Source organism: Oncorhynchus mykiss, chromosome 22 (genome assembly GCF_013265735.2).
Source record: "Oncorhynchus mykiss isolate Arlee chromosome 22, USDA_OmykA_1.1, whole genome shotgun sequence".
Taxonomy (NCBI): domain Eukaryota; kingdom Metazoa; phylum Chordata; class Actinopteri; order Salmoniformes; family Salmonidae; genus Oncorhynchus; species Oncorhynchus mykiss.
In genome coordinates, this window is record NC_048586.1 from 7,955,751 (window position 1) to 7,979,482 (window position 23,732).

Sequence of the window (23,732 nt, forward strand, 5' to 3'; positions counted from 1 at the left end):
AAAATAACAAAAACGAGGCTATATACAGGGGGTACCGAGTCAATGTGCGGGGGTACAGGTTAGTCGAGGTAATTTGTGTGTGTGTGTTTAGGGGGCCAGTATGCTGGATGCAGTAACAGTCAAAAGACCAGTCAGAGATCTGTATATAATGACGAGTGCTCGTGTCTCCGCCTTAACAATGGGAGTCGTTGTCCCAAAGGCGGGAAAGCAGGCAGGTCCAAAATAAACACATACACACGCATTAGGCTTATTTCTGACATGTTTGACACTTCCTCTCTGGCCAAATCAATGAGGACGTGCCATATACATTAAAACCAGGGACGTGCGTGCGTGAGATAGTGGCCCACAACATACCATCGTCCCCTAATCTCTTTGACCCAATTCCATTTCAATTTTCAGACCCTTCTCCAGTTTAAGTGGCGCAATAACTACTTCTTTATGCGGCGGAGGCCGATGAGGTTTTAAAGGCTAGGGAAAATTGACAATGAAATGGAACGTGGCCTTTCACAGCGCTGCGTCAAGTGTAGTGTTGTTGACTCGCCACGGGGTGGCACGATAACCACAGTCAGCGGCAATGGGAGCTGTCACTGACCCGACAGGGAGGACGGTTTAAGGCGCTAAACAGTGAGGGGAGGAGCCAGGGAGTTGAGAGAGGGAGAGAAGGGAGGCAGAGAAAAAGCAGACGGGCTGCTGAAAATGGAGAGCACACGGAGAAAGGTGATCGGAGATTATTCAAGAGCATGTCAAAATAGGAAGACCACAACAGTTACACTAAACTCAAAATAGGGAATAACTCCACCGCATAGACCCTTTTAGAAGAAGGATCCAGCCTGCGAGAGCAACATTTAGCTGTTTGATTTCAGCACAAGATCAAGTCAGTAGAAGAGAAGGTGAGTAGCAAAGCGACTTCCGCTTTTACAATGGGAACAGTACAGTGTGGACACTTTGTAGCACACACTCGTGCACCTACTGTGTATTCATTGTTGGACAATTATGTAACATAATTTCGACATAAGCAACGTGTCCTCCCCTCACTGCACACAGAATCTGTGCACAGTCTGAAATTATACTCTGTAGCGCTGCGACACGATTCATTCGGTTACATTTGTTATTTACCAGCTAACTCTGCAGCTGGCTAGATTTGCATAATATCTGTCTTTCAGCTTGCCTTTTTTGACAGTCTTCATTCGAGAGTAACGTGGCTAGTTGAGCTTTTTTAGGTCTGTGGTAGTCAAAATCACATGGGACCACACTAGCTGACAGACATGACGAAGCAAGCAATACATTTCCCACACAGAATCAGGCGTGGATCTAGCTAACAAGCTTAGCTACACACATAGTGGACGTGATTGGGGTCAGCTGTCTTTCCATTTAGGAAATCGTCATCGCTAGTCCGTATGCAAAGCTATATCTAGCTTAAAGTAAAAATCAATCTTAAAGTAAAATCATGCCCATTCGTGTGTCCAGGCAGTGCTCGCCATGCAGGTCGACCACAAATCTTTGTTTGTGTTCTGCTCGAGGAAGGAGGGAGCAGGGAGGGGGGCTAGCTAGACCTGTAGCCAACTCCAGCAAGCATGACTCCTGCAACCTGCTTACTTTAGAAATTTCAGTCCAGTAAGTAGAGTCAGCGAGGAGAGCAGTGGTGGCACTGTACGAAGCATGCTCCAATAACAGCCCTCGTACAAAAATAAGCTGCAGTTAGACTGGTGTCTGCTGCTCTGCTCTTTGTACTCATTTTAATTGTCTTTGTAATGGAAATCAGTAATAATTGCTTTAGTAAGTACATTGTCTGTCCCCTCTCACTCCCAGCATCTCTCCCATATCTAACTGTCTATGCCTGAATGATGAATTCTTGGTACCAGCCCTTGAAGTTGACTTAAGATGGACTCCTTCTTGGAGGCAGGAACCAATTTGGCCCTTTTGTACCACAATACTTTGGAGCCAGGTTACACTGTGACACCTGGAGTCCACCAGCTGTGGGCCATTTGTGTTTCTGTGGGGACTCATTTGAGCGTGGCACAGCAGGACAGACGGTCTGGCAGGTGTCCAGCCCATAGAGAATGATAGAGCCCTCTAGTGGTCAAAAGGCTGTATTAGCATGGGCAGCACCATTGAGGGCTTCCACTGTTGTAATGTAGTCAACTGGGTGGGACTTACAACTTTATTAGCTGATCCCTCCTGGTGACCCTGTTGGAGTCATGTCATTAGGCACGATCAGACAATCTTGAAGAAGAAAATGTACTACTTCAAAATGGAACTTCAATGGCACTGTCCAAGCCATCACAAACACTATAATGGCACAGATACAGAGATGAGTCCTCTATCTATGTCTATGGTCCAGCCATCCCCGCTGCTTATATGCTGCTGCAGAGTTAATACAGCGGGAGGCCTTTTAGAACTGTTCTGGAGACAGGTGTATTTTTAGCTCATAATGTTAAAGGTCATAACAGCGCCAGATGAAGCTGATCTTAACCCAGCAAATATTGTAGGGCTAGAATAAAAAAGACAGACAGGCGTAGGATAGTCAATCTTTCTCAGATGCTTTGTCTGATTGATTACCTGTCCATGGATGGGATGTAGGCTTAGATTTAACCCCATATCTCCACCTCTTCCTTACTGCTTTCTACTCCGTATAGGTTATCTGCCGACGTCATTTTCTGTCCCCCCCCCCCCCCCCGTCATCCTTTTTTATGTGCCTTTGTCCATAACATTTCTACCCAAGGCTACATCCATCCTTTTTTTCCATTCGGCTTCCTTCATTTTCTCTTTCTTGGGAGAATTTCAATTGCATACTCCTTGCGTCCTCTCGCCTCCTTCTCAAAAACCCATTGGAGGAGAAGGGCAAAGGGTTGGGACCTCTGGGTTTTCTGATCCAGTGGCTTTTGAGAAGGTGAGGATGCGAGGAGTATGCAATTGAGATTCTCCCAATGTTTGATGTCACCTCCCTTTGAACTGACCTGAGTGTGTTCTTCCTGCTCATGCTCATTTGCATGATTGGAGCACCTGGCCCCGGCAGGATATAAGTCACACGCTGCAATCATGGCAGCCAGCTACAGGTGATGAGCAGATTGGGAACACAGACAATCAGTGTCAAACCTGACTGTGTCTGCCTATTCATTCAACAGATGTGCCTTTCTCTGCTATGGGTTTCTTAATGGCGGCTGTTCAGGCTCCCTTTCTCAGGGCCTATATTAGGACTAATAGGCTTACTGGGCCACTCCCTCCGGTTGAGACATGGATCACAGACTGAGGCTAGGGTCTGTGCTAAAGGGAGAGTACACTCCAAAATCAGAAGTTGTTGATCTCTCCCTGAGCTAGGAAACACCCTCCTCATGTCAAGTTGGACAACAGTCTGATGGATTGAGCTCAGAAAGCCCAATAGGAGGGGGTTTGAAGATAAATCTGTTTTGAGATTAGCACTACAATTCCCAAGGCCAGAATTGAAAGGTCCAGACAGATAATTACAATAATGTAATAAGAGAGGATGAGGATGGTTTCATCATAATCACACCATCTGAGATGGAGGCACCCACAGGATATAGGGTGGGAGAACATCAAGTGTGAGAAAAAATAAAATGTTCTAGAGTGTGTGTTTTGAGGGACAAAATGACAGACCAAGGAAGGTCAAATGTATATGGTAAGTAAGAATTGGCCAATCTAGAAGAAAAAGAAACGCACGCCTATTTAGCTGAGGTTCTGGCTAGCGGAGTAGAACACCTATTTAGGCGAGGTTCTGGCTAGCGGAGTAGAACACCTATTTAGGTGAGGTTCTGGCTAGCGGAGTAGAACACCTATTTAGGTGAGGTTCTGGCTAGCGGAGTAGAACACCTATTTAGGCGAGGTTCTGGCTAGCGGAGTAGAACACCTATTTAGGTGAGGTTCTGGCTAGCGGAGTAGAACACCTATTTAGGTGAGGTTCTGGCTAGCGGAGTAGAACACCTATTTAGGTGAGGTGCTGGCTAGCGGAGTAGAACACCTATTTAGGCGAGGTTCTGGCTAGCGGAGTAGAACACCTATTTAGGTGAGGTGCTGGCTAGCGGAGTAGAACACCTATTTAGGTGAGGTGCTGGCTAGTGGAGTAGAACACCTATTTAGGTGAGGTTCTGGCTAGCGGAGTAGAACACCTATTTAGGTGAGGTGCTGGCTAGCGGAGTAGAACACCTATTTAGGTGAGGTTCTGGCTAGCGGAGTAGAACACCTATTTAGGTGAGGTTCTGGCTAGCGGAGTAGAACACCTATTTAGGTGAGGTGCTGGCTAGCGGAGTAGAACACCTATTTAGGCGAGGTTCTGGCTAGCGGAGTAGAACACCTATTTAGGTGAGGTGCTGGCTAGCGGAGTAGAACACCTATTTAGGTGAGGTGCTGGCTAGCGGAGTAGAACACCTATTTAGGTGAGGTTCTGGCTAGCGGAGTAGAACACCTATTTAGGTGAGGTGCTGGCTAGCGGAGTAGAACACCTATTTAGGCGAGGTGCTGGCTAGCGGAGTAGAATACGTGAAAATAAAGGAGAGCCGCACACTCTAAGAGCTCAGATGCAAAAATGTAATATCCAACGTTTCAATCAAAGTAAGCATTGGTCACCACACTTCCCCACACACTGTTGTACTGTTCTTCTAGGGTGGGGCCTGATGTAAATCTCCCTGTATCGATCACTAATTACAATACAAGCCTAATTAGTGTACTGAAGTTGGCTGGTCGATCACCTAAACACCTGATAACAAAGTGTGTGTATCTGTGTGGGTTCTCTTACACGGACTGACTCACCATAGATATGGCTACCTAAAACAGACTATTTTTCCCCTGTCTCATCCTCTCCCAGGTGTTTCTCAGTATGAGTCGAGATGGGCGGAGGAAGAGGGACAGGGATGACAACGGTTGGGCCTCCATGGTGAGTAACTTCCTGTTTCCGTTGCAATGGAGACCCATGAGCGTGGCATTATCTGTTACATTGGCTCACTTTAGCTCAGTGGGATAATATGGTACTGCTAGTGCATATTGAATTGTGCAAACAACTTAGGTTGATACCTGTGTGATTATGTATAATTATGACTGCTGATGAGAAAGGAGAGGCTAAGAATTTTGTAGTAATGCTCTGTATATGTCATGCATGATAAGCCGACCCAGGTTTTCCTCCTTAATTTGGCACTTCATTGACTTCGCCTGGAGCCCTGTTGCATGTGTGACTATCAGTCTGCAGTGAGAATATCAGGGTTTCTTGTTAGAACAAATTCTAAAATGTGTGTGTGTGTGTACCGGCAGCATGTAGCCTAGCGGTTAAGAGCGTTGGGTTAGCAACCGACCAGGTGAAAAATCTGTCTGTGCCCTTGAGCAAGGCACTTCACCTTAATTGTTTCTGTAAGTTGCTCTAGATATGAGCATCTGCTAAATGACTTTACATGTAAAATGTGTGTGTAGGGTGGCTACATGGCTGCTAAGGTGTCCAAGCTGGATGAGCAGTTTAAGATGGATGCCCCCAGAGAGAAACAGAAAGATGGAGCCTGCTCTAGCATCTTCGCTGGGGTGGCCATATATGTCAACGGGTACACAGGTGAGACACATGGCCATTAAGGCATCAGCATGGTCTGGCTAGGTGACCCGAACGAGTGCGCTCGCATACTCCCTCAAAAGACCTTTGCTTGACAAATGAGACAAAGCGGCAATAGTACTGTTTGTCCATCTTGAGATGCTGTAGCAAGCATACACTTCCTCAAAAGAGTCCAAATGAATCTAAGATAAATCAAGAAATCTGTTATTTATTTAGATGTTTTTGCAGAGCTCTTAGTCACACAATTTTACATCTAACTAAGATGTTTGGTGCATTATTTCTCAAGTGGAAAAATAGGCCTTGTTTTCATGCACATCTCATTGATTGACAACAAACACTTAATTGAAGAATCCCTTCGGTTGACCAATCGCCGTCAAAGGGGCGTAGACTTGGCTACCGTGTGTAACTGCAATGTATGGACTTTGTGCGCGTGGACCGTACAATAGACAGGGTTCAGTTGTTAGGTAAGCCATAGAAGGCTTTGTTGGGATTGCTGTGCGGTCGACACGTTCTACCTCTTTATTCTATTTTCCCACACTGCCTTCCCTTCTCTCCTTCTATCCCAATCTCTATCTTTCATTTATTTTCTCTTTCCCCCTCTTATCTCCACTTTTCCATTTTTAACCATTTCTTCTTCTCATTCCTCTTTCCACCTTTCACTCTTTCCCCTCATTTAGCTTTTGTATTTGTCTTTCTTCTATCTGTTCACCTACAGGAAATCTAAATTGGATATGTAAATGATTTCTAAGAATATCACAGGGGAGTACATGGAAATAATCTCCTCTCTACCTACTCATTCATTGGTTTCTCTTTATTTAGACTATTTTCTACATGGTAGAGTAATAGTTTTGATGTCTTCTCTATGTAATCATGTAGTAACCCAAACAGTTGGGTGATTTTGGAGGCCAGGTCATCTGATGCAACACTCCATCACTCTCCTTGGTCAAATAGCCCTTACACAGCCTGAAGGTCTGTTGGGTCATTGTCCTGTTGAAAAAAAATAAATGATAGTCCCACTAAGCGCAAACCAGATGGGATGGTGTATCACTGCAGAATGCTGTGGTAGTCATCCTTATTAAGTGTGCCTTGAATTCTAAATAAATCACTGACAGTGTCACCATCAAAGCACCATCACACCTCTCCCTCCATGCTTCACGGTTGGAACCACACATGCGGAGATCATCTGTTCACCTACTCTGTGTCTCACAAAGACACGGTGGTTGGAACCAAAAATCTCAAACTTGGACTCATCAGACCATAGGACAGATTTCCACCGGTCTAATGTCTGTTGCTCGTGTTTATAAGCCCAAGCAAGTCTCTTCTTATTGATGTCATTTAGTAGTGTTTTCTTTGCAGCAATTTGACCATGAAGGCCTGATTCACGCAGTATGTCGATGTGTCTGTTACTTGAACTCAGTGAAGCATTTATTTGGGCTGCAATTTTCTGAGGCTGGTAACATCTCTTTCAAATCTTATTGGTCACATACACGTGTTTAGCAGATGTTATTGCGGGTGTAGCGAAATCCAACAGTGCAGTAATATCTAACAATTTCACAACAATGCACACAGCCAAATAAAGGAATGGAATTACATATATATGGATGAGCAATGTCAGAGGGACATAGACTAAGATACAGTAGAATAGAATACAGTATATACATGACATGAGTAATATTAAAGTGACTAGTGTTCCATTAATAAAGTGGCCAGTGATTTCAAGTCTATGTATATAGGGCAGCAGCCTCTAATGTGCATATGATGGCTATTTAACAGTCTGATGACATTGAGATATAATCTGCTTTTCAGTCTCTCGGTAACAGATTTGATGTACCTGTACTGACATCGCCTTCTGGATGATAGCCGGGTGAACAGGAAGTGGCTCGGGTGGTTGTTGTCCTTGATGATCTTTTTGGCCTTCCTGTGACATCGGGTGCTCTAGGTGTCCTTAAGGGTAGGTAGTTTGCTGCCGGTGATGCGTTGGGCAGATCGCACCACCCTCTGGAGAGCCCTGCGGTTGTGGGCAGTGCAGTTGCCACACACACCCACACACACACACATTCCCCGGTGGAGCGGTGATACAGCCTGACAGGATGCTCTCAATTCTGCATCTGTAAAAGTTTGTGTGGGTTTTAGATGCCAGGACACATTTCTGTAGCCTCCTGAGGTTGAAGAGGCGCTGTTTCGCCTTCTTCACCATGCTGTCTGTGTGGATGGACCATTTCAGATCATCAGTGATGTGTACACAGAGGAACTTGAAGCTTTCCACAGCGGTCCCGTCGATGTGGATGGGGAGGTGCTCCCTCTGCTGTTTCCTGAAGACCACGATCACCTCCTTTGTTTTGTTGACGTTGAGAGAGGGAGGCTATTTTCCTGGCACCACACTCCCAGAGCCCTCACCTCCTCCCTGTAGGCTGTCTCATCATTGGTAATCAAGCCTACTACTGTGGTAGATGATTGAGTTGGATGAGTGCATGGCCACGCTGTCATGGGTGAACAGGGAGTACAGGAGGGGGTGAAGCACGCACCCTTGTGGGGGGATCAACGATGTGGTGTTGTTTCCTACCTTCACCACTTGGGGGTGGCCCGTCAGGAAGTCCAGGGTCCAGTTACACAAGGCGGGGTTCAGACCCAGGGCCTCAAGCTTAATGATGAGCTTGGAGGGTACTATGGTGTTGAATGCTGAGCTATAGTCCATGAACAGCATTCTTATGTAGGTATTCCTCTTGTCCAGATGGGACAGGGCAGTGTGCTATGTGATGGCGATTGCATTGTCTGTGGATCTATTAGGACGATAAGCAAATTGAAATGGGTCTAGGGTGACAAGTAAGGTGGAGGTGACATGATCCTTGACTAGTCTCGCAAAGCACTTCATGATGACAGAAGTGAGTTCTATGGGGCGATAGTCATTTAGTTCAGTTATCTTTGCCTTCTTTAGGTACAGGAACAATGGTGGCCATCTTGAAGCATGTGGGGACAGCAGACTGCAGCAGAGAACTCTGGGTCTTCCTTTCCTGTGGCGGTCCTCATGAGGGCCAGTTTCATCATAGCGCTTGATGGTTTTTGCGACTGCACTTGAAGAAACTTTGAAAGTTCTTGAAATTTTGATGATTGACTGACCTTAAAGTAATGATGGACTATCTTTTCTCTTTGCTTATTTAAGCCGTTCTTGCCATAATATGGACTTATCCCTATTTGGTAAAAGACCATCTTCTGATTGGCTCAAACGCATTAAGAAGGAAAGAAATTCAACAAATGTACTTTAGGCAAGGCACACCTGTTAATTGAAATGCATTCCAGGTGACTACCTCGAAGCTGGTTGAGAGAATGCCAAGAGTGTGCAAAGCTGTCATCAACGCAAAGGGTGGCTACTTTGAAGAATCTCATACAAAATATATTTTTATTTAACAGGTTTTTTTGGGGGGGGGTTACTACATGATTCCATATGTGTTATTTGTAGTTTTGATGTCTTTACTATTATTCTACAATGTAGGAAATGGTACAAATAAAGAAAAACCCTTGAATGAGAAGGTGTTTCCAAACTTTTGACTGGTGCTGTGTGTGTGTGCTTTACCCTGCTCTTTGATGTCTGTTCCTGTTCTTCCTCTCTGGCTTTTGACTGTGTGTGTGAGCATAGGATTATGAAGAGTAGAATGTGGATATCAGCCCCAGTCCAATTCTTCTATGTATTATTTCTATACCTAGACCCCAGTGCGGACGAGCTGCGCAGGCTGATGATGCTGCATGGGGGTCTGTTTCACATGTACTACTCCCGCTCCAAGACAACCCACATAATCACCACCAATCTGCCCAACAGCAAGATACAGGAGCTGAGGGACCAGAAGGTGGTCCGGCCGGAGTGGATCACTGACAGGTGGGTGTAGTGTTGTGTGTTGTGTAAATAATCTACGTATAGTGTTTAAACCTTCCTCTTTCCCACCTTCAGTATCAAGGCTGGCCATCTCCTGTCCTACCTGCAGTACCAGCTCTATGCCAAGCAGAAAGGCCTGACCTTCCCCAGTGTGTGTGTTCGCCAGGGCCAGGAGGCTGCAGGACTCATCCACGGGCAAACCCAACCCAGCCACAGCCTCCCTGTACCCAGCCTCAATAACCTCATACCTGTCCTCAACAACCCATCCCCCAGCCTTGGGAAGCCCCTATCCAGCCACCACACTCCTATATCCAGCCACAGCATTCTACACATAGACAATCTCCTCCCCCAGCCCAACCAGTGTAACCCGCTATCTGGTGACCTCAACCCCCAGCCCAGCCACTCGCTCCCCCTCGCCAGTCACCTCAACCCTCAGTCCAGACACTTTAGCCCAGGACACTGCTTTCTCAGCCCCTACTCCTCCAATCACCTCTACTCTGACCCAGGACACATCCCCCACCACCCACCCAGCCAAGGGCAGGCCAAGCCAGGCTGCATCCAGCCTCTTGCTCCAGCCGACACCCACTTACAGACCCCCGGTCCCATCCCAGCTCACCCCAGCCATGAGCACTCTAAACCTGGGCACGCACAACCTCAGTCCAGCCTCTCCTTCTCCAACCACCTCCAGCACAGCTACCGGGATCTGGACTTCAGACTGTGAGTGTGTTTTGTGTGTGTTGATATATGTATATTGGTGCTGGCATAATAACATACAAACGTAGGTTGCACATAAAGAACATTGGTTCCAAGTTGTGATTCTAAATTCCCACTTCTCTCTCTGTCCTATAGAAATGGATCATTACTGACCTATGACAAAATGAGGACCGCCCAAATAAACTGGGTGCAAGAGGGGGGCGGAGAGGACCCCTGTTCTGTCAGACCCACCAGAGGGGCAACGGACCCCCCTCTGACCAATGGTCACGCCCACCCTGTGAATGGTGCCTTAAAGCCTCTGGATCTCTCCCCCAACCCCACACTACCCACAGACACACCCCTGAACCCTGACAGGAAGTCCACGGGGGGGTCTGTGTCCCTGCATCCTGCCAGCCCCCTATCCAACTCCCCTTTGAAATCTGACCCCCCCAAACTTCTCCACAGCCCCCCCAGGAACCCAACTCCTCCCCCTGTGTCTCACCACAGACACCACGAACAACTGGCCAATGAACAGCAACCCAAACCTCCGCCACCCACCTATCAGGAGGCGACGGCTGCCTTGGCGTCCCGCCCCCTCGTTCTCTCACCGCCGAAGCCCCGTCAATCAGATTCCCCTCCTGAGAAACCCCTCCCCCTTGATAACCCAAACCGCTCCACTTCCCCTGTCCGTCTGAATGGCAGTCACCACAATGCCTTTACACCTAACCCCGCCCCTCTTGAAACCAACAACTTATCAGCTATTCCCTCAAATCCCGCCACTCCAGACAGCGACCACCAATCAGTACTGGCGAAGACCGGGGGGATCATCTCAGAGTTCTACTCCCACTCTCGTCTACATCACATCTCCACGTGGAGGAGTGAGTTCTCTGAGTATGTCAACACGCTGCAGAGCAGGAGGAGGGCCACGGGGGGCGCCACATTCCCCGGTAGAGACAGGCTCAAACGCCAGAGGAGAGAGGGTAAGGAAGAGGAGTGTGTGATTGGATTAGGTGGTCTCTGTCTGATGGCATGTGAATTCTGATTACTCAGTCCAGTCATGTCTCTCTCTCTCTCTCTGTCTCTGTCTCTCTGTCTCTCTGTCTCTCTGTCTCTCTGTCTCTCTGTCTCTCTGTCTCACACTCTCCTCTCTCCCTCTCTCTCTCTCTCTCTCTGTCTCTCTGTCTCTCTGTCTCTCTGTCTCTCTGTCTCTCTGTCTCTCTCTCTCTCTCCCTGTCTCTCTGTCTCTCTCTCTCTCTCTCTCTCTCTCTCTCTCTCTCTCTCTCTCTCTCTCTCTCTCTCTCATGGGAAACATTCTGCATGTTGTTAATGTCGTCAGGGTTTAATGGAAGGGTGAGTCTGAGTGTGACGTGTTTTGCTGACCTTATTACCGGAGTAGCTGTGTGTACATTTACTTCTGTCGGTAAATGTGTGTGTGTTTCTTATTCCGTGTATGTTACAAGTCTGTCTCTCTTCTGATTTGTCTGTGTGTTTGTTGTTCAGGCTCGTCAGCTGCTCCTGGCCCTCAGTCCTGTATCCTGCATGTGGACATGGACTGTTTCTTTGTCTCCGTGGGGATCAGACACAGGCCCGACCTTAAAGGCATGCACGCTCTCACACACACACACACACACAGGGCCGTGACGGTCATGGAATTTTGGGTGACAGTTATTGGTCAGCCAAATGACCACAGTCACTGCAATAACTGTTTGAATAGCACAAAATATACATACATACATACATACATACATAAAGTTTAAGTCGGAAGTTTACATACTTAGGTTGGAGTCATTAAAACTAGTTTTTCAACTATAGTTTTGGCAAGTCGGTTAGGACATCTACTTTGTGCATGACACAAGTCATTTTTCCAACAATTGTTTACAGACAGATTCTTTAACTTATAATTCACTGTATCACAATTCTAGTGGGTCAGAAGTTAACATACACTAAGTTGACTGTGCCTTTAAACAGCTTGGAAAATTCCAGAAAATGATGTCATGGCTTTAGAAGCTTCTGATAGGCTAATTGACATCATTTGAGTCCATTGGAGGTGTACCTGTGGATTAATTTCAAGGCCTACCTTCAAACTCGGTGCCTCTTTGCTTGACGACATGGGAAAATCAAAAGAAATCATCCTTAGGAGCAATTTCCAAATGCCTGAAGGTACCACGTTCCTCTGTACAAACAATAGTATGCAAGTATAAACACCATGGACCACACAGCCGTCATACTGCTCAGGAAGGAGACACGTTCTGTCTCCTAGAGATGAATGTACTTTGGTGCGAAAAGTGAAAATCAATCTCAGAACAACAGCAAAGGACCTTGTGAAGATGCTGGAAGAAACGGGTACAAAAGTATAAATATCCACAATAAAACAAGTCCTATATCGACATAACCTGAAAGGCAGCTCAGCAAGGAAGAAGCCACTGCTCCAAAAACGCCATAAAAAAGCCAGACTACGGTTTGCAACTGCACTTGGGGAGTGCAAATGTCATCTGGTCTGATGAAACATAAATAACTGTTTGGCCATAATGACCGTCGTTATGTTTGGAGGAAAAAGGGGAAGGCTTGCAAGCTGAAGAACACCATCCCAACCGTGAAGCACACCATCCCAACCGTGAAGCACGGGGGTGGCAGCATCATGCTGTGCAGGTGCTTTTCTGCAGGAGGGACTGGTGCACTTCACAAAATAGATGGCATCATGAGGAGGACAATTATGTGGATATATTGAAGCAACATCTCAAGACATCAGTCAGGAAGTTAAAGCTTGGTCACAAATGGGTCTTCCAAATGGACAATGACCCGGAGCAAACTTCCAAAGTTGTGGCAAAATGGCTTAAGGACAACAAAGTCAAGGTATTGGAGTGGCCATCACAAAGCCCTGACTTCAATCCCATAGAAATTGTGTGGGCAGAACTGAAAAAGTGTGTGCGAGCGAGGAGGCCTACAAACCTGACTTAGTTACACCAGCTCTGTCAGGAGGAATGGGCCAAGTTCACCCAACTTATTGTGGGAAGCTGGTGGAAGGCTGCCTTAAATGTTTGACCCAAGTTAAACAATTTTAAAGGCAATGTTACCAAATACTAATTGAGTGTATGTAAACTTCTGACCCACTGGGAATGTGATGAAAAAAACAAGTGGTGATCCTAACTGACCTAAAACAGGGAATTCCTAGGATTAAATGTCAGGATTTGTGAAAGCTGAGTTTTTAAATGTATTTGGCTAAGGTGTGTGTGTTTGTGTGTGTGTATATACACACACACACACACACACACACACAACCGTTCAAAGGTTTGGCGTCACTTAGAAATGTTTTTGTTTTCTATGAAAACATACATGAAATGAGTTGCAAAATGATTAGGAAATATAGTCAAGACGTTGACAAGGTTATAAATATTTTTTAATTGAAATAAAAATTGTCCTTCAAATGTTGCTTTTGTCAAAGAATCCTCCATTTGCAGTAATTACAGCCTTGCAGACCTTTGGCATTCTAGTTGTCAATTTGTTGAGGGTAATCTGAAGAGATTTCACCCCATGCTTCCTGAAGCACCTCCCACAAGTTGGATTGGCTTGATGGGCACTTCTTACGTACCATACGGTCAAGCTGCTCCCACAACAGCTCAATAGGGTTGTGATCCGGTGACTGTGCTGGTTACTCCATTACAGACAGAATACCAGCTGACTGCTTCTTCCCTAAATAGTTCTTACGTAGTTTGGAGCTGTGCTTTGGGTCATTTTCCTGTTGTAGGAGGAAATTGCCTCCAATTAAGCGCCGTCCACAGGCCATGGTGTTAGCCTTCCTTCTTCAAGATCCCTTCTACCCTGTACAAATCTCAAAATTTACCACCACCAAAGCACCCCCAGAACATCACATTGCCTCCACCATGCTCGACATTGGTGTCAAACACTCCTTCAGCATCTTTTTATTTTATCTGCCTCTCACAAATGTTCTTCTTTGTGATCCGAACACCTCAAACTTAGATTTGTCTGTCCATAACACTGTTTTCCAATCTTCCTCTGTCCAGTGTCTGTGTTCTTTTGCCCATCTTAATCTTCTTCTTTTGTTGCCAGTCTGAGATTACTATTTAATGAAGCTGCTAGTTGAGGACTTGTCTGTTTCTCAAGCTAAACACACTAATGTACTCTTGCTCAGTTGTGCACCGGGGCCTCCCACTCCTCTTTCTATTCTGGTTAGAGCTAGTTAGCGCCATTCTGTGAAGAGAGTAGTACACCGCAGTGTATGAGATCTAAAGTTTCTTGGCAATTTCTCACATGGAATAGCCTCAATTTCTCAGAACAATAATAGACTGACGAGTTTCAGAAGAAAGTTCTTTGTTTCTGGTCCTTTTGAGCCTGTAATCGAACCCACAAATGCTGATGCTCCAGATACTCTAGTCTAAAGAAGGCCAGTTATTTTTTCTTTAATCAGAACAACAGTTTTCAGCTGTGCTAACATAGTTGCAAAAGGGTTTTCTAATGATCAATTAGCCTTTAAAAATGATAAACTTGGATTAGATAACCATATGTACATACTACCTCAATCAGCCTGACTAACCAACCGGTGAATGTATGTATCCACGCTACTTTTATAGCCTCGCTACTGTATACAGCCTGTCTTTTTACTGTTTTATTTCTTTACTTACCCATTGTTCACCTAATACCTTTTTTGCACTATTGGTTAGAGCCTGTAAGTAAGCATTTCACTGTGAGGTCTATCTACACCTGTTGTATTCGGCGCACGTGACAAACTTTGATTTGATAACTAACACAACGTGCCATTGGAACACAGGAGTGATGGTTGCTGATAATGGGCCTCTGTACGCCTATGTAGATATTCCATAAAAAATCAGCCGTTTCCAGCTATTATAGTCATTTACAACATTAACCATGTCTACACTGTATTTATGATCAATTTGTCATTTTAAATGGCTAAAAATGTGTTTTTCTTTCAAAAACAAGGACATTTCTAAGTGACCCCAAACCTTTGAATGGTGGTGTGTTTTCACCCAACAGACTCTGCTTTCCCGCATCTCTGGCGCCGTTTATATTAAGCGAGCCTACCTGAAGATAGATCTCTGACACACCTCCTCATTCCAGGGTTTTTCTTTATTTTTACTGTTTTCTACATTGTAGAATAATAGTGAAGACATGAAAACTATGAAATAACACATGGAATCATGTAGTAACCAAAAAAGTGCCTTGACGACAGCTTTGCACACTTTTAGCAAAGAGTGGATACTGAAGAATCTAAAATATCAAATATGTTTTGTTGAACACTTTTTTTGGTTACTACATGATTCCATATGTGTTATTTCATAGTTTTGATGAAGAGAAAAAAAGTATTCAGACCCTTTGCTATGAGACTCAACTGAGCTTGGGTGCATCCCATTTCCACTGATCATCCTTGAGATGTTTCTACAACTTGGAGTCCACCTGTGGTAAATTCCATTGATTTGACATTATTTGAAAAGGTACACACCTGTCTATATAAGGCCCCACAGTCGACAGTGCTGTCAACTGTGGGACCCCCAAAAAAATCAAGCCATGAGGTCGAATGAATTGTCTGTAGAGCTCCGAGACAGGATTGTGTCGAGGCACAGATCTGGGGAAGAGGGCCAAAAAATATATCCAGCATTGAAGGTCCCCAAGAACACAGTGGCCTCTACCGCCATCATTTTTTTCTTAGGGGTTATGACAGTTATTTTATTTTCATGATGACCTTCATGCAGATTGCCTCCTGTAGTTATATGGTAAATGTACCAGTCCCACACCTACGGGCGCACACACATTCTCATTTATTTGTATGCCTCAAATCTAGTCCTTAACTGGCCAGTGCCCACCTAACCGCCCACCTCCTCTCCTCCCCCTCAGGGAAGCCAGTAGCTGTGACCAGTAACCGTGGTCCAGGCAGAGTGGCCCAGAGGCCTGGCGTTGACCGCCAGCTGGAACTGCAGTACTACCAGAGGAAATACTCCCATGCAGGCGTCTCGGAGAGGAAGGATGGGGACCTGGAGGAAATGACCTCGGCCGAGAGTCACGTCTCCCACTCCCACCCGGACACAACTTGCCTCTCTATGGCTGAGATTGCCTCCTGTAGCTACGAGGCCAGGTAACTCTCTATCTCTCTACATACTCACTCAGGGTTGGGCTCAAATGCCTCGTTGAATTTGAATTGGCGTAGTAAACATGATACACCATTGTTTGAATTAAAGGAAATAATTTAATTCTGTGAAATTCAAATTCTTCTATATTAGGTGTAGTCTATACGAATTAACATCTTGTACATAAAACATCAATCATGTCATTATATACATGCATGTAAAATAATGTTGAAACAATTGATTTTCAGGACAAACTTTTTTTTAAATGAATGATCAAGGAAAAAAACCTGTGCAAATATTCTACATTTATATGAAATGATTTAGTTCAATATGGGGAAAATGCTACATTTCCCAGAATGCATTAGTTTAACCCTCAAATTGACCCGTTTAACCCTCAAATTGTCAAAAAGAAGCCTAACAAATGAAATGGTTGGTGGAAATATAATTGGCTGTTCTAAGCACGAAGTTTAAAATAGTATATTAACATTGTTTCCACAGAAAAGGGATATTTCCTTTGGTATCTGGAAGTGTGCCTGTCTTATGTCCTCTGTGCATTCCTGATGGGTCAGAAGTGCTTTCCAACGAGGCCAGGTTCCATACATACCCTCTACCCTTTAGTAATCAGGTCTCCTGTTTTTCTTTTCCTTCTGTCAGGCAGGCAGGAGTGAGGAATGGGATGTTTTTTGGCCAGGCCAAACAGCTGTGTCCTTCCCTGCAGTCTGTCCCTTATGACTTCCAGGCTTACAAGGAGGTGGCACTGGCTATGTACGAGACCCTCGCCAGGTACGGATGTAGGGGGGATTTACAGATCCTCCCATCTAATTTTCTCTCTCACCTCCCGCTGTTAGTCATGACCTCTGACCATTCTGATTCCTTTGTTACTTGTTAGGATCGTAGCACAATCATGTGATAAACAACAAATTGATTTCACCCCCCCCGTAGTTATACTCACAACATTGAGGCTCTGAGTTGTGATGAGGCGTTGGTGGATTGCTCTGCCCTGCTGGCTGAGTTGGGTGCTACACCTGAAGAGCTGGCCAGCGCCATCCGGACAGATGTCAGGGAGAGGACTGGGTGCACTGCCTCGGTGGGCATGGGTGAGTGGTGCCACGCCTTCCTCTACCACCCCTGGGTAATGTTCTGTAGGCACAACGGGAGGAAACATTTGCAAACGGAGCGGGCACTACTACCTAGGTTGTTTATTATGCACCAAATGGCAGAAAACAGACTGAAATAGTCCCTCACTGTTATCTGGGCTTGTCCAATAACAAATGCTCCTTTTCATTTTCCACTTCAAAATGTTTTGCTAGTGTGCTTGTGCTCTACTGAACGCGACCCTGAACTTCTAGGGGAGCAAGGGGAGTTGACTGCCATTGTTAAGCATAGTTTCCCTCCCACTCAGTCACACTTGTGACCTGTCACCTCTGACTTCTCCAGGGTCCAACATCCTGCTGGCGAGGATGGCGACCCGGAAGGCCAAGCCAGACGGACAGTACCTCCTGAGGTCAGAGGAAGTGGACGACTTCATCAGGGACCACAGGGTCACTAGCCTGCCAGGTGAGGACACTACAGCACCACCTGGTGGACACTGCAACTGATCATCTTTCTGGTGGTGCGTTTCACCACCTCTACCCATCCCTCTTCCCCTCACCAATCTCAGGTGTGGGCCGTTCTATGGGCGCAAAGCTGGCGTCTCTGGGTGTGAGGTCGTGTGGGGACCTGCAGCAGGTGTCTCTACAGCAACTGCAGAAGGAGTTTGGCCCTCGCACCGGGCAGACCCTCTTCAGGTTCTGCCGAGGTCTCGACGACCGGCCCGTACGCAGCGAGAAGGAAAGGAAGTCTGTCTCGGCCGAGATGAACTACAACGTCCGCTTCACACAGGTAAGGACCAGATTTGGTTTACAGTGGTTAGAGGCTTGTTTGATTTGGTTCCGCTCTACACAGGTCATAACTGGTTTATGCTGGTCGGAACCAAGGCTTATTCAAGGAGGCAGAACACTCTGTTTTGTGTAGAACCGATGTTCTGCAACAGCTCATGCTGCTTTTCTGTTACTCCATTCTGTCGTTCTCACAATTCTCCATATTTTCTCTCACCCCAGGTGGACGAGGCGGAGTCGTTCCTGACCAACCTGTCCATGGAGGTACAGAAGCGTCTTCAGGGGGCGGGGCTCAGGGGTCGCAGACTGACCCTAAAGGTCATGGTGCGTAAGGTGGGGGCCCCGGTGGAGCCATCCAAATATGGTGGTCACGGCATCTGTGACAATCTGGCCAGGTGAGAGCGCAATGGACAGGGTTACACACGGAGGGGACATAATTCACTCACCTCTTTCCTTATCCATTTCTGTCCTTCTCTTCTCTCTCCCTCTGTCCCCCCTCTCAGGTCAGTGACCCTGGCCCAGTCGACAGACAGTGGTCAGTTGATAGGCAGTGAGGTCATCAAGCTGTTCCACTCAATGAGGCTGGAGGTGCAGGACCTGAGGGGGGTGGGCCTTCAGGTGCAGCTCCTTGATGGGGCTCACTCAGCCCCCTATGACCCCTCCGGCCCTAAAACACGCTCCATCAGAGACATGCTTCTGGCCCAGCGGCCCCCCACCCAACACAACCACACAGGTGTGTGTGTGTGTGTGAGATCTTGTTAGTGATTATCTCAAGAAGCCATACATCAACCTCTGCTCTCTCTCTTCAGATTTGCTAGCTGATGCTCCTGTTGCTGACTCAACCACCAATCAGGGGAAGAGTTCCTCTGCCAGAGTCCCACCCCCCTTCTCCACTCTCCGCCCTCCTTCGCCTGCTGATCCAATCCCAGGGACAAGTAAAGAAGAGCCTCTGCCCTCTACGCGCACACCTAACCATGTTCGGACACGCCTCAACCTCAGCATCGAGGTCCCCTCTCCTTCACAGGTTCTCCACCCCTAGTTCACCAGTACATTGCTGTCATTGAAAATCCATTGAGTTGGCTATGTTTTTGATGCATCATTTTCGGCAGTTTGAAAGCGCCCTTACGTGTGTGTGTCTGTGTGTCAGGTGGACAGGTCAGTGTTGGATGCCTTGCCTGCAGAATTGAGAGAACAGGTGGAGCGCTCCTGGACCCACAGAGAGAAAGAGAGATCCCACAATGGGTCACACCACCGCCCCTCTACCCCTCACCCCTCATCCCTTCTTTCTTCCCCCTCCTCTCCTCCTACCCCCGCTGCCCTTCCTGTAGGAACACTGGTGCTTCAGATCCCCAACCAGCCTGGACAGCCTGGCTCCACGGGCATCATACTGGAACTGCCTGACTTTTCCCAGGTACACACACAAACATTCTCATTAACGCCAATAGCCCCATTACACACACACACACACACAAATATTCCGTCTCTCTGTAGGTTGACCCGGAGGTGTTTGCAGCGCTCCCCAGAGAGCTCCAGGAGGAACTGCGTTCAGCGTACAGCCGCAGAGAGACCGCCCAGGCCCAAGGCATCATCATGGGTAAGACCAGAGATGTAGAGCAGAATACAGTATGTTCATACAATACACTGGAAAGAACCGTAGACGTTCCACTAATGATCAAATTCAACCCTCTTTGCATTACCCCCTTATTTCTCCATCTCCTTTCCTTGCCTCCTTTGTTCTCCCTCCTCTCTCTCAACCCCTCTTTCTCTGTAGCAGAGCAGAGGAACCCCCTGTTGCAGCTGAAGCAGGTTGGAGTGGGTCGGGTGAAGAGGCGCTACAAGAAGAAGAACACCAACTCCAGTCCCATTAAGAAAGGCCTCTCCCCTCTAAAGAGGCCCCACCCACCAGGAAACAGCCCTGCCAAAGCCCTACAGCACCCGCTCAGACCGAGGGACCTATCCAACGGCCTCAAGGTGAGCCCCTAGACACTTATCCAAGGTCAGTCAGAATTTTTTTCTGAATGGATTTGTACTGATGCTTTATGATTGGCCTGAACTGACCCCCAACCAGCTGGAGAATGGACCTTCCACATCCTCCCTAAAGCAGGATGTCCCAGAGACTCTGTCTAAGTTCACCCCTCGCCCTGAACCCACCCTGGCTGGAGCCTGTGATTTCACGGACATCCGAACACTACTCAGAGAATGGGTCACTACCATATCAGGTACAGAAGGGGGAGTGGGTCGGTCAGTATCATCTCAGGTACAGAAGGGGGAGTGGGTTGGTCAGTATCATCTCAGGTACAGAAGGGGGACTGGGTCGGTCAGTATCATCTCAGGTACAGAAGGGGGAGTGGGTCGGTCAGTACCATCTCTGTGAATAATGGGACCTTTGCTGTCATACAGTAGTAGTTGTGCTTTTGACTGTTTGTTAATGATGTGGTTGTGTGTGAAAATCCAGGTCTTTGTCCTTTCCCCCCGTCCTCAGAACCCATGGAGGAGGACATTCTGCAGGTGGTCAAGTACTGCACTGATCTGATCGAGGACAAAGACCTGGAGAAACTTGACCTGGTCATCAAGTACATGAAGAGGTACGGTCCACTCATGGTTTAACTCTCCCCTCTACTCAGTTTGACAGTCACGGACCACTGGGCCAAGGCTGGTACTTTTCAGTTTTCTCCTCTGTTCCCATTCATTTATTTTCACGTACCCTATGTGATTGCAGGTTGATGCAGCAGTCTGTGGAGTCTGTGTGGAGCATGGCCTTTGACTTCATCCTGGACAACGTGCAGGTGGTGGTACAGCAGACCTACGGCAGCACTCTGAAGATCACATAGGAGAGGACACGGCAGGCTCTAGCCAAGTCTCAAATCGCACCTTATTCCCCACATAGTGCACTGGTCAAAAGTAGTGCACTAGTATGTGGGGGATAGGATGCCATTTGAGATCCAGTTTTGCTCCTCCACACACTCTGCATCAGTGTTCTGTTTGTTGTACCACTGTTACATCATCAAACTATTACATCATAATCCTGACGGGAGGAGCTGTCTTCTCTTCTTGTGACATCACAGTGAAAGTTCTGTGACATCAGCTCAGCAAGCCCCATAGAATTAGTAATAATAGGATCTATATGACAAGCTCTCTCTCACTGACCTGCGTTCTATTTCGACTTCATTATGACACGCGTCAGCAGAACACAGCACAGGAATCGGCTGCACTACACTTCAGCAGCCTGAATATCAACTTGGCCCGACACGCACTGTCCAACCTTCAATGAGCCGGGGGGGGGGGCAGCAGGAACACTCCTCCTGTAGCCCTGTTGGTCAGGACCCACTGAATCTCATGAGTGATGGCTGACTCGGCCATTAGGTGTGTGAATATGCCAAATATCACAGTCTGATGGTGGCCATGGAATCTCCTTGCCTTCTTGACGGTCTACTCTGCCCCCCCCCCCCCCCCCCCTATTCTGTGACATCCAGGGTTTGGAGGCAGAAAGAAGGAAACCATAGACATCCACTTTTCCTGGCTCTGTTTCTTTTCTCTCTGCTTTTCACCAGTCGTTCTGTTACTCTAAGCTCTGCCACCATAGCCTCAGAGGTATCTGCAAACTGACATGGTAGCAAAAAGATGCAAAAACATCCTGTTTGGGAGATTGTTTTTAAAAAGCAAGCAAATTTTTTTTTTTTTGACCTTTCCTCTGCAAAAAAAAACAAAAAGTGCCAAACCTTGTTATGGCATGTAAATTGTGTTTTCAACACCTCTTGTTAAGTTTCAAAAGAAAACAACTTTCTATATAGACATTCTTATGTTTTCTCTTGTATTGGTTACAAGTAGTGTGTTATTAACTGTTAGTTCTCTCTTTTGCTCTTTCATCGTGTGTGTTTGTGACGGGGATGGAAACCAACATTTGGCCGAAGCACTTATGTAACTTTTTTATGCAACCTCTATAGGTTGACACAGAATTGCAATGGTGTGAAGTGGCTTCCTCTCCTTCAACTACACTGATGAGAAAATCTAGGAGAAGGCAATACTATATCGCTTTGGATAGCTACTATCTGACGTGCAGATGGTGAGGAGGGGAAGCCATTTTAGGCTGTTGTGAGGCACCCACTCTCCTTATGAGCTGTCAATACTCTGACATCAAATGAAATAATACTTGCTTATGCCCTCACAATGTCACACCTTTTTGTGACGTTGCAGAATTAAAATGTTCTCTTATTGTGACATCGCGGGATACAAATGTTCAAGAGAGCACACATTTGTTGCAAAAAAAAAAAAAGAACTGACAGTTTTCTCTCATTGTGACATCAGCAGAGTGGATGACATGGTGGTTTTGAAATGGTTTCTACTGTACCCAATCCATGATCATATAACGGTGAGTATGCTGGGGAAATGAATGTAGTTCTAAACACAGGAGACACAGACAATCCTTTGTTGAGTTTATTTCCTTAGAATGTGTATGCTGTGGTCTGAGTGACTGTATAATGCTCACTTTTCCTCTCATCTGCCCTAACTCTACAAAAGGGAAGGGCCAGAAGGAATTATCTCATTGGTCAGTGTACCTGTCTATCACGACTGACCCGTGCCTGAAGACCTGAAGCTGTGACATCATTTGTATGTTTTCTAAGAACTTGATAATAAACTTGGAACTTGTAAAATTCTTGATTTTAATTTGGTGTGTGATTTGGAGTTGGTGTCATGATCCTTTTGAAAAGGATGATGAAACAAGCTAAAAGTAAACGCGTCGTCCCCAGAAATGATGCAGCGCTCCCCTTGGGCCAATCAGTGTAATTTTGTAAATGACAGTTCTATGGCAAGACTCATTCAACCAAGTTTTGTCAAAATGGTGTCTGAGATGCAAACAGTTGATTTCTATAGTGCCACCCCTTGGGCCAATCAGTGTAATTTTGTAAATAATGATGGATCTCTATGGCAAGACGCATCATTCACCCAAGTTTTGTCAAAATCTGGTCAGTGGTGTCTGAGATTGCGTGGGTTATCCAGACTCCTATCCCTGAGCATGTGTGCCAAATTTCATCACTCGAGTCAAACCGATCAAGAGATATAAATGTGCACGTTATAGCGATATGAATGTCCTTGCAAATGTTGAGTCTTGACAATGTTTGCTACATGTGTACCAAGTTGTTACAATATGGATATCCTTGACTAATTTATATGCATTACACGTGTATTGTCTGGCACAGTTCATTCAGCCTCATTTACTGCCTTTAAAAAAACAAAACAAAGCTGATATGGATGACTTGCTTAATTTCTATTGACAATTGAGGGTTGTCCTTTGAAGAATGTCTGGTGGTAGAATGGATACTTGGTAGTACCGTCGCCGTGTGGCAGAATAGATACTCAGTCATAGCCCATGTCTATAGTTGCTGCGCTAACGCGACGGCTAGGAGGTATCACTCCTTTTTCTCCCAAATTTTGTAGTATCCAATTGTTAGTAGCTACTATCTTGTCTCATCGCTACAACTCCCATACGGGCTCGGGAGAGACGAAGGTTGAAAGTCATGCGTCCTCCGATACACAACCCAACCAAGCCGCACTGCTTCTTAACACAGCGCCATCCAACCCGGAAGCCAGCTGCACCAATGTGTCAGAGGAAACACTGTGCACCTGGCAACCTTGGTTAGCGCACACTGCGC

General features: G+C 46.3%; 1 protein-coding gene across 9 annotated transcripts; it reads left to right on the top strand.

Annotated features, from left to right (window-relative positions):
• Positions 1 to 619: 619 nt before the first annotated feature.
• Positions 620 to 22,736, top strand: rev1 (REV1 DNA directed polymerase). 9 transcript variants are annotated; one of them, XR_005038784.1, is made up of 23 exons: positions 620 to 890; positions 4,820 to 4,888; positions 5,416 to 5,548; positions 9,248 to 9,416; positions 9,489 to 10,130; positions 10,263 to 11,086; positions 11,607 to 11,705; positions 15,975 to 16,212; positions 16,859 to 16,987; positions 17,147 to 17,301; positions 17,642 to 17,761; positions 17,865 to 18,085; positions 18,304 to 18,476; positions 18,585 to 18,814; positions 18,891 to 19,105; positions 19,229 to 19,492; positions 19,573 to 19,675; positions 19,853 to 20,052; positions 20,150 to 20,300; positions 20,564 to 20,666; positions 20,801 to 22,144; positions 22,387 to 22,450; positions 22,600 to 22,736. XR_005038784.1 is itself a non-coding variant. In XM_036958603.1 (22 exons), exons 2-22 carry the CDS (start codon positions 4,832 to 4,834, stop codon positions 22,396 to 22,398), a joined length of 4,302 nt encoding a protein of 1,433 aa, XP_036814498.1. In that variant the 5' UTR covers positions 620 to 890; positions 4,820 to 4,831; the 3' UTR covers positions 22,399 to 22,736. The 9 variants fall into 9 exon arrangements, 4 of the variants coding, with proteins under 4 accessions (XP_036814498.1, XP_036814496.1, XP_036814497.1 ...); XR_005038785.1 differs by having other exon boundaries at positions 20,801 to 20,867; XR_005038786.1 differs by having other exon boundaries at positions 20,801 to 20,867; positions 22,390 to 22,450.
• The last annotated feature ends 996 nt before the right edge of the window (positions 22,737 to 23,732 follow it).